The sequence below is a fragment of the Podarcis muralis genome, chromosome 3 (genome assembly GCF_964188315.1).
Source record: "Podarcis muralis chromosome 3, rPodMur119.hap1.1, whole genome shotgun sequence".
Lineage (NCBI taxonomy): Eukaryota > Metazoa > Chordata > Lepidosauria > Squamata > Lacertidae > Podarcis > Podarcis muralis.
In genome coordinates this window covers 10467814-10482892 of record NC_135657.1, presented here as the reverse complement: position 1 = coordinate 10482892, position 15079 = coordinate 10467814, and the positions used below count along the sequence as shown (strand labels likewise).

The 15079-nt window shown below is 45.8% G+C and overlaps 1 protein-coding gene across 3 annotated transcripts in view; it reads left to right on the top strand.

Moving 5' to 3' along the window:
- VRK2 (VRK serine/threonine kinase 2) overlaps window positions 1-15079 on the top strand; it is a 73596-nt gene that overhangs the window by 20983 nt on the left and 37534 nt on the right. For all 3 annotated transcript variants that reach the window (XM_028725133.2, XM_077925424.1, XM_028725135.2), the window contains one exon: window positions 5138-5270. In XM_028725133.2, coding sequence (XP_028580966.2) covers window positions 5138-5270 — 133 coding nt within the window. The remainder of the gene's footprint in view (window positions 1-5137; window positions 5271-15079) is intronic.

Below are 15079 nucleotides of genomic sequence, written 5' to 3'. Positions count from 1 at the left end.
CCTTTCTGTCCTGTTAAAAGTTGCTTAAACTGCTTTGGAAAGTGCTCTAAAGCATGGGTAGGCAAACTAAGGTCCGGGGGCCGGATCCGGCCCAATCGCCTTCTCAATCCGGCTCGTGGACAATCCGGGAATCAGCATGTTTTTACATGAGTAGAATGTGTCCTTTTATTTAAAATGCATCTCTGGGTTATTTGTGGGGCATAGGAATTCGTTCATTTCCCCCCCAAAAAATATAGTCCGGCCCCCCACAAGGTCTGAGGGACAGTGGACCGGCCCCCTGCTGGAAAAGTTTACTGTTCCCTCCTCTAAACTGTGTGTTTCCCCCCCTCTGCATTTAAGTAGTGTCAGAATTGCAGTTGGCTAGCCACAGTTCATGATTTCCAAATAATAAAATAAAGCATAGCTCTCTGTGCCTAGATGGAGGCAATATTTGGGCAAGGCTGCCTCTTACATTGCTAAGTTCAATGACAAGGGAATGCCAGCCAGTTCCACTTAAGTCGCCTCTTCCGTCACAGTGACTTGACGCATTATTGTCTTTCCAGCTCGGCTAGGCTGGGTAGCAAGCAGCATGAATCTGCTAGAGGATACGGGAGGGAATTAGAGTCGGTCAACCTGACAAAACTTTATGCCTTGTCCCAGATTTCCAAACGCCGCCTCCAGTCTTTAATCTTTGTCTTGCAGATTGTACAGGTCGTCAGGTGAGAAATATAATCAGTTTAATCTTTAAAAGCTGTTGCCCCTGCAGGAACAGAAAGCTGCAGTCCTGGTGACACGCTCCAAATAGGCGCAGAAAATGCAGCAGCAAGAAACAGGGTCCCCCTCCCCTTTAAGACACAGACCAGCCATCCCAAGACTGTAAATCTGCCGGGGGCACAAACAGGAGTCAGTAATTTTAATAGAATCAGCTACCAGATAGCCTGACTGCCTTTTTTGTGTGTAGAAAAAGAGAAAAGGAAAAGGGAGACGGAAAAGAAAGAAGCCCATCAAGAGCAATATAATTAAATTAAGAGCAAGGTCAGGCTGGCGCTGTTAATATATATATATATATATTTTCCAGGGCAGGGATTTGCCTGCCAGGAAAGCACAAAACTAGTTAAAGAGTGATGCGGAAAGTAGTTTCTCCAACTTAGCTGCTTGCAAATTAATGCAGTGATTTTCTTAACGCTGGTGATGCTTCGAAGGTGTTGGTCGGGAGCATGAGCCTTAAGGGCAGTGGCTGCTGCTGCTTAATGTCCACTTATTATTGCCAAGCTTTTAACAGGTGCTTATTCTCCGAAGACTTTGGGCTGTTTCTTCAGAGGTGCTGTAACTCCATAATTTGTTGGGGGTTTTTAATGTTTCTTTTCACGTTTAGTCTAGCGCAGGGGGTGGCCCGTCCGGCAGGTGGGGAGTTGCACTCCCTTGAAAGGAGCAGGTCTGCATCTTGCAGGTGATCCTGGATTCAACACTGTCTCTGGAGGCTCAGGTGGCCTCAGCGGTGAGGATTGCCCTTCTTTAAATACCGTATTTTTCGCCCTATAGGACGCACCGTCCCATAAGGCGCACCTAGTTTTTTTGGGGGGAAATAAAGGGGGGGAATTTATTTTTTCCCCAGGCGCGGGGCTGGGGCGGGGGAAGCCCGAGCTTCCTCGACCCCAGCCCCCAAACAGGCAGCTCTCTGCAAGCCGTGGGAGCCCAGCGCTGGCCCCCGCTGCTTGCGGAGAGGTCCGCGAAGCCTGGACGCGCTTAGCTCAGCGCGGGCAGGCTTCAGTATGCAGGCAGCTCTCCGCAAGCACCGGGAGCCCAGCGCTGGGCTCCCAGCTGCTTGCGGAGAGGTGTGCGAAGCCTGGAGAGCAAGAGGGGTCGGTGCGCACCAACCCCTCTCGCTCCCCAGGCTTCAGCGAAAGCCTGCATTCGCCCCATAGGACGCACACACATTTCCCCTTCATTTTTGGAGGGGAAAAAGTGCGTCCTATAGGGCGAAAAATACGGTACTTCTGGCTGCTTCGCCAGCTACAACCCTACTTGGATAATTTGGCCACTGTACCCCATACTTTGGGACACAGGTGGCGCTGTGGGTTAAACCACAGAGCCTAGGGCTTGCCGGTCAGAAGGTCAGTGGTTCGAATCCCTGCGACGGGGTGAGCTCCCGTTGCTCGGTCCCTGCTCCTGGCAACCTAGCAGCTCGAAAGCATGTCAAAGTGCAAGTAGATAAATAGGTACCACTCTGGTGGGAAGGTAAACGGCGTTTCCGTGCACTGCTCTGGTTCGCCAGAAGCGGCTTAGTCATGCTGGCCACATGACCCGGAAGCTGCACGCCGGCTTCCTCGGCCAATAAAGCGAGATGAGCGCTGCAACCCCAGAGTCGTCTGCGACTGGACCTAATGGTCAGGGGTCTCTTTACCCTTTACCTTACTCCATGCTCTGGAGGAGCTTTGGCAGGTCAGATGGGGCCTGTGGACCAGAAGTTCCCCAAACCCTGTGGTGTACAGCAGGGCTGTCCAACAGATTGATTGAGATCGACTGGTCAATCCCCGGGATGTTCTGGTCAATCGCGGCCTCCTTTGCAGTGGCATAAGAGCACCTGGCTCCGGCCCCTTGCCCCATCCTCCATTTTTGCATGATCACTGGAACAGAAGATGGAGTTTTCGCTGTGAGGCAGATTGTTTCCTTAGTGATCTTTTTGCTTAGTGACTTTCTCCTTTACTTTTCCTCCCTAAAAAAACTCAACAACTTTGACCTAAACACTTCCCTGCCAAAAAAATGGGACTTTCCTCCGTAAAAAAAAGCTCAAAAACTTCGACCGGAACCACTGCCAGTTTTTTATTCTGTGAGTAGATCGCAGTCTCTTGGGAGTTGGACACCCTGGTGTACAGTAACAAATATATTTCTTTTTTTTAGAGCGTTTATTAATTTTCCAATAAAAATATCCAGTTAACATATCAAATCACAATCTAATAAAAATTAAAAAACTAAAATAAAAAAATCCAATTATCTTCCAAATTATAATCTTAATTTTGCGACTTCCCATGATCTGAATTCGTAACAAATATATTTCTGCTACAGTGGTACCTCGGTTCTCGAACGCACCTCGGAAGTTGGAACAGGTTCCTCTGCGTATTTTTCAATTTTCTCAATTGCATTTGCAACCAGCCCTTTGTGCCTCGGTGTTCAAAAGTTTCGGAACTCGAACAATCTTCTGGAATGGATTACGTTCAAAAACCGAGGTACCGCTGTACATTGTGTTTGCTTCTGTTGGAATGCGTCCCTGGAACGGGGGCAATTCACAGGCCCCCAGCTGGCTCCAGCCCACCGGCCGGCAGCCGGGCGAACTCCGGTCTCCCTTGGAACAGCATCAATCAGCGACTCATAGCTTAGAAGCCTTCAGAAACTTGAGAACGCTCTAATCAGCAGAGTGAATAACTCTTCACAACGGAAGTGGCGGACAGAGGCATATGTAAGGTGTATTTACAAGCATTTTATTCAGCATTAGAACAAAGGAAAAACACGTCTGCTTCCCTTCGTGTCCAAGCAAACAGCATTGGCAAAAGCTATATACAACGGAAGTTCCCAGCAGGCTGTGCTGGAAGTAAACAGACGTTTGACTTACAACAACTTCACATGCCTGTTCTAAAGGTGGAACGGAACTATATCCTAACAGCTTCTTGGAAACATTTATGAAATATATTGGGGAAAAATCTTTAGGGATCCCCACCCCAACATATCCCTAGTTATTATGATTATTACCATTATTATTATATTATTGTTACTATTATTATTATTAAAAATTCTATACCACCCTTCATCCGAAGATCATGCGCCAGTTTACAAAATAAAAACATAAAAATACATTACCTGATAACAAACAAAGACAGTACCTCCTCAAATTTATTCTTTAATCAGCCAAAGGCCTGGAAGAAGAGGAATGTTTTTGCCTGGTACCTCAAGTTACATAATGAAGGTGCCAGATGAGCCTCCCTGTTGAGAGAATTCCATAAATGGAGAGCCACTAAAAATTAAAAAAAAGCCCTTTCCCATGTTGCCACCCTCTGGACCTCACATGGAGGAGACACACAAAGAAGGACCTCAGAGGATGATCTCAGGGTCTGGGTAGGTTCATATGGGGAGAGGCGGTCTTTGAGGTATTGCGGTTCTGAGCCATTTAAGGCTTTATTGGACAAAAGCATCTGTTTGAATTGGGCCTGGACGCTAATTGGCAGCCAGTGCATTTGGGCCAGGATTGGTGTAATACGCTCACACCTTCTTGCCCCACTGAGCAACCTAGCAGCCAACTTCTGCAACCAGCTGAACCGAACCATCTTCAGAGGCAGCCCCACGTATAACGCATTGCAGTAATCTAACCTTGAGTTTACCAAGTCAAGTTGCCATGCTCTGTTCATTAAACAAGTGCTTAGCAAGGTGGCCATTAGATGCTGAGAGCATAGCTGGTTTTGCTTGAGACATGGCCCCTAATGGGTTACCATTTCTTCCTTATTGCTGCCAGATTCAGACATGGCAAAACTGACAACCGGGGGGCCTTCTTTTTTCAGGATTATTTGTGGTTCTTTTTTCGTGTGGCTGTTGGGAAACTTTCAAAAGCTTCTGTTCCAACTACAGAGAGATGTTCTCTCCTGGAGCCTTCTTGTCCCCCCGCCAGAAGGAAAAATTAGTATGTTGCACGCTTGGTGTTTGCGGGAAACTTTCCTCTTCTGTCCTTTTTCTGTAAGCACGGCTGTTATGAACTTGTCGAAGGGCTGGCTGTTGAAAGGCACGATCTGTCGTGCCTGCGTGTGTGAGCGTGTTTAGTAAGGAGGAGACGGGGTCCCAAAAGCAGCATGGAGACAGATAAAAGACATATTGCACTTTATGATGTCTGGAGGCCCACCTGGAGAGAAGATAGCTTAGGAGCAAAACAGACAAAAATTCCTTTCTGCTCTGAAATAAGACTGGGTATGGAAGAGGCACGCAACTCAGGAAGGCGAGGGTAGCTCTTAACAGCCCCTCGATGGACATATTTTATCCTGAGATGCCATTTGGCTTAATAAAATGCAGATCTGAGAGTCTCCTCAAGCCACCGTTTTCCTCCAGCTTAATTAGAAAGGTTATACTTTTTCCAGAGGACAAAAGCATCATTCATTTCTCTCCTCTTGTCTTCCAGGTTTATCTTGCTGATTATGGACTCGCCTACAGATATTGTCCCGATGGGAACCACAAAGAGTATCGGGAAAATCCTAAGAAGGGCCATAATGGGACCATAGAGTTTACCAGCTTAGATGCTCACAAGGGAGTAGGTAGGTTGCTCTCTGCCTCCCCCGGTCTTCCTTCACCCCTTCAAAAACATTTTGGGGGGGGAGAAATGAGTAATTGGGCTGGCGTGAAGCACACTTGGAGAAGCAGCAGGTTTATGGGGCTTTGTGTGGCAACTTCCTGTCCCCCTAAGTCAGTGTGGCAATCGGTAGTGCTACAAGGGAGAAAGCATGATACAGAACAGTGGATTTTGAATAATGCGGCAAGGCGAAGAGAACTTCTTTTTTCCCTTTTTTTTTTTAAAGAAAGGAAATTACTGCCTTTAAGTAAACTTTGATGTCGTGCACTGTGAAGCTGTACAATCAGATCAGTAGTAGAGTGGAACTCTCTCACTCTTTTTTTCCCCTCACTGCTTCCAGGCTGACTTGGGAACAGGCCAAGTAATTCGTTCAGTCCGCTTTTTGCAGCAGATGAATCTGTTTTGACAGCCCTGCTTGCAAATTTAGACGCGGGGAAAGGAGAATCTCAGGCATCCCCCTGGCCCTCCAGGCCTCTCTGTCTTGGCCATTGAGCCTCTCTTCAGGCCACGCCCCTCACTGGCCTTGATTGACACCCTTCCTGAATAAATTTGCCTAGCTGGAGTGCGTGTCCGTAACCTCTGATGGTGATTCTTTCTTTCCTGAATGCGAGAATAGAGAGGCGGCAAGATGACTATGCGTAGAAACCAGCCGACTGTATAAGGTGAAGTTTAAATTCAGGACTCCACATTCTTTTGTCTCTGGCCCTCCAGAAGGTTATCCAGAATGGAATGTGGCCCTTCAGCTGAAGGGGGGAAAAATATTTCCCCCTCCTGCATTATGTGCACCTCTAGATTTTGCAGTGCACCTTTGGTCCCTAAAAGAATGCAAAATAATAATGATAATTATGCATTTTGCTATACAGTGGTACCTCGGGTTACATAAGCTTCAGGTTACAGACTCCGCTAACCCAGAAATAGTACCTCAGGTTAAGAACTTTGCTTCAGGATGAGAACAGAAATTGTGCTCCAGTGGCAGCGTGAGGCCCCATTAGCTAAAGTGGTGCTTCAGGTTAAGAACAGTTTCAGGTTAAGAACGGACCTCCAGAACGAATTAAGTATGTAACCAGAGGTACCACTGTATAGGAAGAATGCCTACAAAATGTGTACAGTTTACCTGTGGAATATTCATGCATTCGTAGGGAAAATCCACACACAAAAATGGGACTGGTCTGTAACTGAGTGCAAGCTAAATTAATTCAGCAGAGATTTAACCTTGCGGCTTCATCTCTAGCTTGTCTTATTTTTCTACTCATATCAAAACACATAGGAATCCTCCCGCCTACATATCACCAGTTGGCCAAAGTCAGTGATCGTTTTGGCCCTTTCTAACTATCTTCTGCTGTGCTCTTGGCAAGACAGCTCTCCTTGTTTCTGATTAAACTTCCCAAAGCTCATCATCTTTTCTCGTTATTTTGCAAGCTATGTGAAGTGTTAACTTTTTTAAAAATTCTTGTCCGCCCCTGCTCCCTCAAGCTCCCCCCCCCCCACAGTAGCCTTTCATATATCTTACTTATTTAAACTCACTTTGACGGTATTGGAAACACATTTGCAGGTAAATTACATACATAGTCCTTTTATTGGATATTGATTGCACTGCCTTGCATTCCAAGGCAGACTTAATTCAACAATTCCCTAATTAGTTAAAGTCATAACCTGTGTCTTGTATTCATTTACCATTAATTAAACCTCAGCTGTTTATTACACTGCAGTCCAAATTCAATAGCCAGCCCAAAGAGCCATAGAAAAAGAGAAAAAGGTCAATATCGAAAACATATGGCACTTGGGCGAGCCTGTCCGTCCCCCCAATGGCTGCATTGCTTGCAATCGATGGTGGTCAATGCAACACGACTTTCTTAGTTGCTATGTCAGCAAGACACAAAGTCAATTCTAATGTTATGCTAGTGTGGAAAAAATAAAAGTGATTATTGCCAAACTTTGACTACTGTTTAACTTGAGACTTTTTTGGGGGGGGGGGGGGGAGTAGGTGCTATTTAGGAGTTCTGTCTCAAATTCCTTCCCAACGTGCCAATAAGATTCCTCCTCTCTTTCTCCTACCAGCTTCAACCCCTGCCCTCCAAAAAAACCTGCCTCTTCTATAAACCTTTTTAATTTGATCTCCCCCACCCAAAGTCCATGGGTAGCAAACATGTGCTTTCCAGATGTTATCATACTGCCTTCCACAAATGCTTTGGGGCAATGCACGGAATTCAACAAAAGCAGCTAAGAAACAGTTGGGAACAAACATAGGAAGTAACATTGGATAAATATTAAAGGAGTGCTGCTGAGTCAACACCCCTGGCAGAGATCTTTTCACATGGCTGGAAAAGGTTGCCAGAACAGAAACGTCTTCAGTTGTTTCTGGTAAGTGTGGATAGCAGGCACCTGTTGAATAGCGGCAGGAATGCCGTTCCACAGAACAGGGGCAACCACACTAAAGGCCCTGATCTCCTGTGGCTTCTGATCTTCAGGGAACCTTCAGGAGAATCTCTCCTGCTCTCATAGATGTTGTTGGGCTCTAATTTCAATCAGCTTCCACAAGCATGGTCAGGGATGATGAAAGTTGGAGATAAACAACATTTGGAGGGTTGGCTTACCCTTGCCTTAATAACAACAACAACAACAACAATAATAATTAATACAGGTCTTGTACCCCGCCCATGTGACTTGGTTGCCCCAGCCACTCTGTGCAGCTTTGAACAGAATATAAAAGAACAAAACATCAAACATTAAAAACTTCCCAATGTTCCCAACTTCAGATGTCTTCGGAAAGTTGTCTAGTTACTTGTCTCCTTGACATCTGATGGGAAGGTGCTCCACAGGGCAGGTGCCACTACTGAGAAGGCCCTCTGCCTAGCTCCCTGTAGCTTCACTTCTCGCAGTAGCCCTCAGAGCTGGACCTCAGTGTTCGGGCTGGATGATGAGGGTGGAGACACTCCTTCAGGTATACAGGGCCAAAGCTGTTTGGGGCTTTTAAGGACTTAAGTCAGTGTTGGTGCATTTGCCAATATGCATACCTTGTATCAGAGGCCAGCAAACCTTTCAGCAGGGAGCCGGTTCACTGTCCCTCAGACCTTGGGGGGGGGGGCGGACAATATTTCGGGGGGGGGGGTTGAACATATTCCTATGCCCCACAAATAACCCAGAGATGCATTTTAAATAAAAGGACACATTCTACTCATGTAAAAACACGCTGAATCCCTGACCGTCCACGGGCCAGATTTAGAAGGCGATTGGGCCGGATCCGGGCCTTAGTTTGCCTACCCAGGCCTTGTATCCTGCTGTTAGCTTTGCCCCTGTCTTCCCTCTCTCCCTCTTGCAATCTCCTTTTAAAGAAATGCGGCACAGAAGTGAGATTACAGATATATGCCAATACTGTGTAATTTAGCTTGCAGCAGCTCTGTAGATCTCTCCCAGCTTTTTTATCTGCAAACTTTGTAGCTGGTGATAACCGGGCATCGATCCTGCATTCGAAACATGCCCTTGACCGCTGAGCTGTTGCCCATTCTCCAAGGCTCCTCCTTCAAGCCTCATATACATTGATGGCTCTGTATAAACAATAATGTCCATACTTAAGAAAAAGTGACAGGCCTTTTCTTTCTCTCTCTTTCCTCCCACCCCACCAGAAGAGGGAACGTGCGCGTCGGCAAACATTTGTGGTCGTTAATAGCCGCTGAACTGTTATCTTAAACTAATACTTTCTAACGAGTTTTACTTGGCACAAACAGCTATACGTTATTGCTTTTTCTATTAAAAGGACCATTGACCATGTAATGTAGAGGGCCTTGATAATTTGCCAGCACTGTTAAGACCTGCAGTCATTTAACGCTGGTCATTAGGAAAAACGAAATGGGACTCTTGCGCCTCTCTGGTGCTGAGACAATTGCACTGTTTGACCTGCTGGAAGCATTTCAGGAGGAAAGGGGCCATAATGGGCAAGCTTTTTCTGGCCTGTGCAACGGAATGATGAGGGTGGAAATCTGTTAAGTCCACTGATGCTGTGAGACATGTGGCGACAGGCAAGCATGACCTGTTCTGTAAAAGGCACCTGCATTAGTCTAGGAAAGGAATTATCGGGTGAAAAACAGCTCCTGAACGGATGGCATTTGAGCGCTCACTGTTTTCCTGGTTCAAGGGAATAGGGAATAGTTACTCCGCAGACGCTCAAATAGCTGAATTATGTGGTGAGTTGTAGTTGCGCAGCCTGAGTGCATTTGTGTAATGTGCTCCACCCCTATGGGTTATGGGCTTTTTCTTTTTTGCATATGTGGGGGTAACTATTTTTGGCCAAGGGGAAGTGAGTTGATGAAGATAGCAGACATTTTTGTGCTCATGAGGACTTGATCCGATGGATGGTGTGACGTTAAGATATGAGAGTGCTGGAGGTGAAATAGTTAAACAGGTTACCCAATCAGAACCCAGGGGGGTGGAGACAGAGGGAGTATAAAACCAGCTCTGGGAGGGCGAAGGGAGGAGTTCGTTGGGAGTTGGGTGGTTGGCTGGAGTGGGAGTGAATTGGGATAGAGTCTGTGGGTAGGTTGAGTTAGTGTAGTGAAATAAACTGAGTCAGGAACAGTTAGGGGCTAGGAAGACAAGTAAATATCTGAGGAGGTGGTTTAGAGAATGAGAGCAGGTAGCGGAAGTTATAGGTCTGGATAGGCACCCCCTGATTGTAATTGACCGATACCGTTTATGAAACCACACGTTTGTTAAACTGCAAAAATATACAGAAGTTTATGTTCCAATTTAACCCTGACTGGACTCAGTATTGTACCAGGTAGGGCCTGGGTGGTGGCAGTGAGATATAAAGTGGTGGCACAGGGATCAATAGACAGTGAAATGTCCGGGGACCCTGTGTGATCACCACAGATGGATTATTAATAATAGTAATTTTATTATTTATACCCCGCCCACCTGGCTGGGTTTCCCCAGCCACTCTGGGGTTCAAGTTAAAAAAAAGGAGATTCTTTCCAGACTTTCTGACAGTAAGAACTGTTCGACAGTGGAATGGTCTCCCTTGGCAGGTGGTGGACTCTCCCTTCCTTGGAGGTTTTTAAGCAGAGGTTGGGTGGTCACCAATCATGGATGCTTCAGTTGAGATTCCTGCATTGCAGAGGGTTGGGCTGGATGACCCTCAGAGTCCCCTCTGAATGTACATTCTAGGAGGTCTAGAAACTAGGAGCCTGCATCAATCACAAGGTCCACTTTAGATCCCCGTTTGGCGTTTTGGAAAACTGCACGCCTTAGTCCAAGTGGCCCAGTTTGTCTCAAAATGCATCCCAGTCCATTCGTGATGATGATAGACTGTAATAGCAAGGCTGTTTCCATTTTCCTTTTATCTCCATCACGTGACACATGAAGGTCGCCTGCTACAGTGACTTGCTTGCCACAGCAGCAACGCCAAAAGGGGGTTCTAAGACGTAACCCTTCTTGGGTGCAGTGCCGTATCTCTGATCCTCTTGCCTGCATTGCATCACTGGCTTGCTCCTAAACCTGTGCATGTGAATTGCATATGAAAGGACCCAGATTTAATCCCTGGGATCTCCAGGGAACTCCCCTGTCTGAAGCCCTGGAAAACTGCTGTCAGTCAACACAGGTGAGCTAGGAGGCTCCATGGACTGGCTCTGCCACAGACTGCTTTTCTGCGTTGCTAAAAATCCCCCCAGTCTGCATGCAGAACTGGGGTTGTTTGTGTCTCGGTCTTAAACAGAATCACAGCCCACCTTGCGGCAGAAGTGATAAAATAGCTGTAAAGCCATAAAAATGCTATATGAGCGATAAACATTCGGCATTGGGGGCTCTTATTTCCTCCAAATTCAATTCTTTGTGCTTGAAACCAATGGTCTAAGCAACCGTACGATTGGCTTGGGTCTCTCTCCCCCCCCCCCCCAATTTTAATCCCAGAATCTGCCCAGATCTTATGGAGCATTCGTTTTCTTTCCCGAAAGCCGCGTTGTGCAAAATAGTGTTGCCTTCCTTGCTTGTTCCTTGATAATTAAAGAGAATTATACCTGCGTCAAGCATACCTCTTAAAAATTTGTTACATTGTTAGTAGTGTTAAAAAGTAATATTTGGATCAATGTGGCATATGGATTTTTGCAGATTTTCTACTCACTGAGGCATGCAGTCAATACCTAATTTCTCTGGAGATATACTGCGCTTAACATATCGAGCTTCTTTTAAATACTCTGGGCCCTGCACGCAGAGTGCATGAGACTGGTTTTAATTTGCCATCATTGATGAACATAAGAGGAATATGAACTGTCTGAATTAAATTTGTTCCAGTGTGTTTATTTGTAAGGGGGTGGCTGGCTTGGCTGGCTGGGGGTGGGGGTCGGGTGGGGTGGGGGGGGAGGAAGAGTTCAGGTGCTGTCTCCTGTCCAATTGCTTTTAACAAGTAAATTACACAGCTGATGCTAAGAGGTTTGTTCCTTTCCTAAGAGAGGTGGAAATCTTCATCTCAATATGCTTTTTTATTAATTCGACAAAGCGATGCTGAAGCACTTCTGCACAAGCGTTTTGCAGCGATACCGGGGCATTCTCAGGCACGAGGCTTTAAATATGCAGAGAGGCTGCGGTGTGTGATGAGAGATGTGTTGTTGGACCTGAAGCCACAATTGCAGCATAAATTTAAAGCACTGTGATACCACTTTAAACAGTTGTGGCTTCGCCCAAAGCATCCTGGGAACTGCAGTTTGTTAAGGGCTCTGAACACGGTTAAGAGCAGGTGTAGGCAAACTCGGCCCTCCAGATGTTTTGGGACTACAACTCCCATCATCCCTGACCACTGGTCCTTTTAGCTAGGGATGATGGGAGTTGTAGTCCCAAAACATCTGGAGGGCTGAGTTTGCCTGTGCCTGGTTAAGCGACTCCTATTCCCCTCTCAGAGCTACAGTTCCCAGAGTCCCCCAGGAAAAGGGATGGACTGGGAAACCAGTCTGGGAGTTGTAGTTCCTTGTAGGCATCTCCTAACAACTCACAGCACCCTTAACAAACTGTAATGCCCAGGATTCCTTGTTGTTGTTGTTGTTTAGTCGTTTAGTCGTGTCCGACTCTTCGTGACCCCATGGACCAGAGCACGCCAGGCACCTCTGTCCCCCACTACTTCCCGCAGTTTGGTCAGACTCATGCTGGTAACCTCGAAAACACTATCCAACCATCCTGTTAAGGATTCCTTAACAGTGGTTTAAAGTGGCAGGATGATACGCCGAGCTTGTGAGACTCATCTGATAACAACGAGAAATAGAGCTTTTAAGTGGTCATTGGGCCAGTTTCTTGCCGATAAAAGATTCAGCAGGCGGCATTCCATTTCAGCTTGTAAAATGCACGCCGAAAACTTTTCAATTCCGTCTGCCCTACGCAGGCAATTAAGAGCACATCTTTCCACAACAGTTAACTGCCGTCTGTTTTTAGCTTTTTTATATGGCCTTGATTGTGTGGTTTCACGTACTGTCGCCGTAAACCGCTTTGATGTTTTAAAATGAAAAGCAGTCTAGAAATACCTTTATGAATAAGATTAATTCGGTACAGGGTTCAGATCCTCTTTTGGCCACAAACTTAGCTGCGGCATAATAATCCTAGTTAAGTGAACCTAGATTTATTAACGAGGATTTGATTTTGATGCCACTTTTCTGCCGCTAAGGAGACACAAAGTAGCTTGCAAAACCATGTAAAAAGCAAAGCAATGTAGAAGAGCAGCAGGGAAAGGACCAAAATGGCTGGTTTTTGTTTGGTTTTTTGGTTTGTTTTAAACCCAGTGCAGCAAATTTGCCATTTGTCATGGATGCTTTAGTTGAGATTCCTGCATTGTTGGGGGTGGGGGGAGTGGACTAGATGTCTCTTGGGGTCCCTTCTAACTCTACCATTCTCTTCTTCTTTGGCGATCACTCATAGCCGAGTAAGATTGTCTTCCATAAACACGGTTTTAACAATGAGTCCCTAAGTGACTGTGGAGGCCAATTCTGGATCCACAAGTCCTTCCACAGTGGGGACATTGGTTTCCGGCCGGGAGTTGATCACGGTGAGGGTTTGCCAAGCGTGCCTTCCTCTTAGCATGTTTCTCCCTTGCTTCCTGAATTCGAGTGTCTTCAAAGCCCATGACACCTTTGGTAGAGGCTCTTCTCCAATTGGTGTGCTTGCAGGCAAATGTTTCCCAATTGTTGGTGTTTATACTACTTTTTTTTTAGATTTGCCTTGAGACAGTCTTTAAACCTTTTTTGTTGAGCCACCAGTATTACGCTTTCCATTTTTAAGTTCGGAATAGAGTACAGTGGTGCCTCGGGTTAAGTACTTAATTCGTTCTGGAGGTCCATTCTTAACCTGAAACTGTTCTTAACCTGAAGCACCACTTTAGCTAATGGGGCCTCCTGCTGCTGCCGCGCTGCCGGAGCACGATTTCTGTTCTTATCCTGAAGCAAAGTTCTTAACCCGAGGTACTATTTCTGGGTTAGCAGAGTCTGTAACCTGAAGCGTATGTTACCTGAAGCGTATGTAACCTGAGGTACCACTGTAGTTGTTTTGAAAGACGATAACCAGGCATCCGCACAACATGACCAGTCCAACGAAGTTGATGCTGAAGAACATCAAATTCTACCATCACCTTCAACTTCTACCATTCTGTGGTTCTGTGAAATGGACAATGGTTTACTAGCTTGGGACATTATTATTATTATTATTATTATTATTATTATTATTATTTAGTGGCATTTGAAATCTAGCGTGGTGCTGCAGTCTCCCACGTCCTTAATTCTGGCTAGATCCCACACTGCACCAATGATGTTTAAATGACAGAATCACACTGGGGTTGGATCTCTTAGAAAGTTCCCATGTTGACCTGGCACCGTGGCCCGTTCTGCCAGAACCGCCACCTAGATCCTCCAGTTCCCCTTCACTTCAGCAGTAAGGAAGGTGAGCAGTTCTGGAAGGTGACCCTAACTCCAAAACTCTCTCTGGGAAGGTTTGAAGTGCTTTCCATACCAGACAAAACAGCTTTTTAGTATTTTATTTCTCTGGGCCTTTTTAATTTCTGCATTCACAAAGTGTTTTCATCCTGGCGGAGACATATGCTCTGTTGTTTAAACTAGCATATCTTTATGTAGTTTTTTTGCTGTGGATTTTCCGACTCTTGTGTTTTTAAAATGATTAGAAGTTTGGGCTGGGCGATATCTGGTTGCCAACTTTGTGAGATGCCACCAGCTAAACATTGCGATACACTGATATATCACAGTGTCTGAAGTATGGATGGAGCTATGTTGAGGCATTGGCTGGCTTCACAGTTTTCCCCACATAGTGATTTTTTGCCATAGGACGCACACAAACATCATGATTTGCAATGTATTGCCAGGTCAAAAACTAGGAAACCGATGTCATGATATGGACTTGAGACCCATTTTGGATGATAGATCCCTAGTTTTGGCCAGATAAAGGAGGAGGATAGAATTATTTTGGCCATTGTGAGAACCACCATCCCTATTTAGCCTCCTTTCCTTTCTGTCCTTGCAAAGTCAACACAGCATGCATAGCAAATGTTGCTAGATGTGCCGCAATCTTAGACTGGAACTATTAGGCCTGATTCTGGCTTGGCAAAATGTAATCTTGCTTGTGACAGTGTAGGTGAAACCTGTTGAGACTAAAAGTCCTTTCGGGAATTATAGGGACAGAAGTGCCCAAACTGTATAGAAATTTATTCATGTATGCTGCAACAGTGGCAAGAATGTTACTTGCTCAAAAATGGAAAGAAGAAGGAAATCCCAGGAAAAGAAGAATAGATACAAAAAC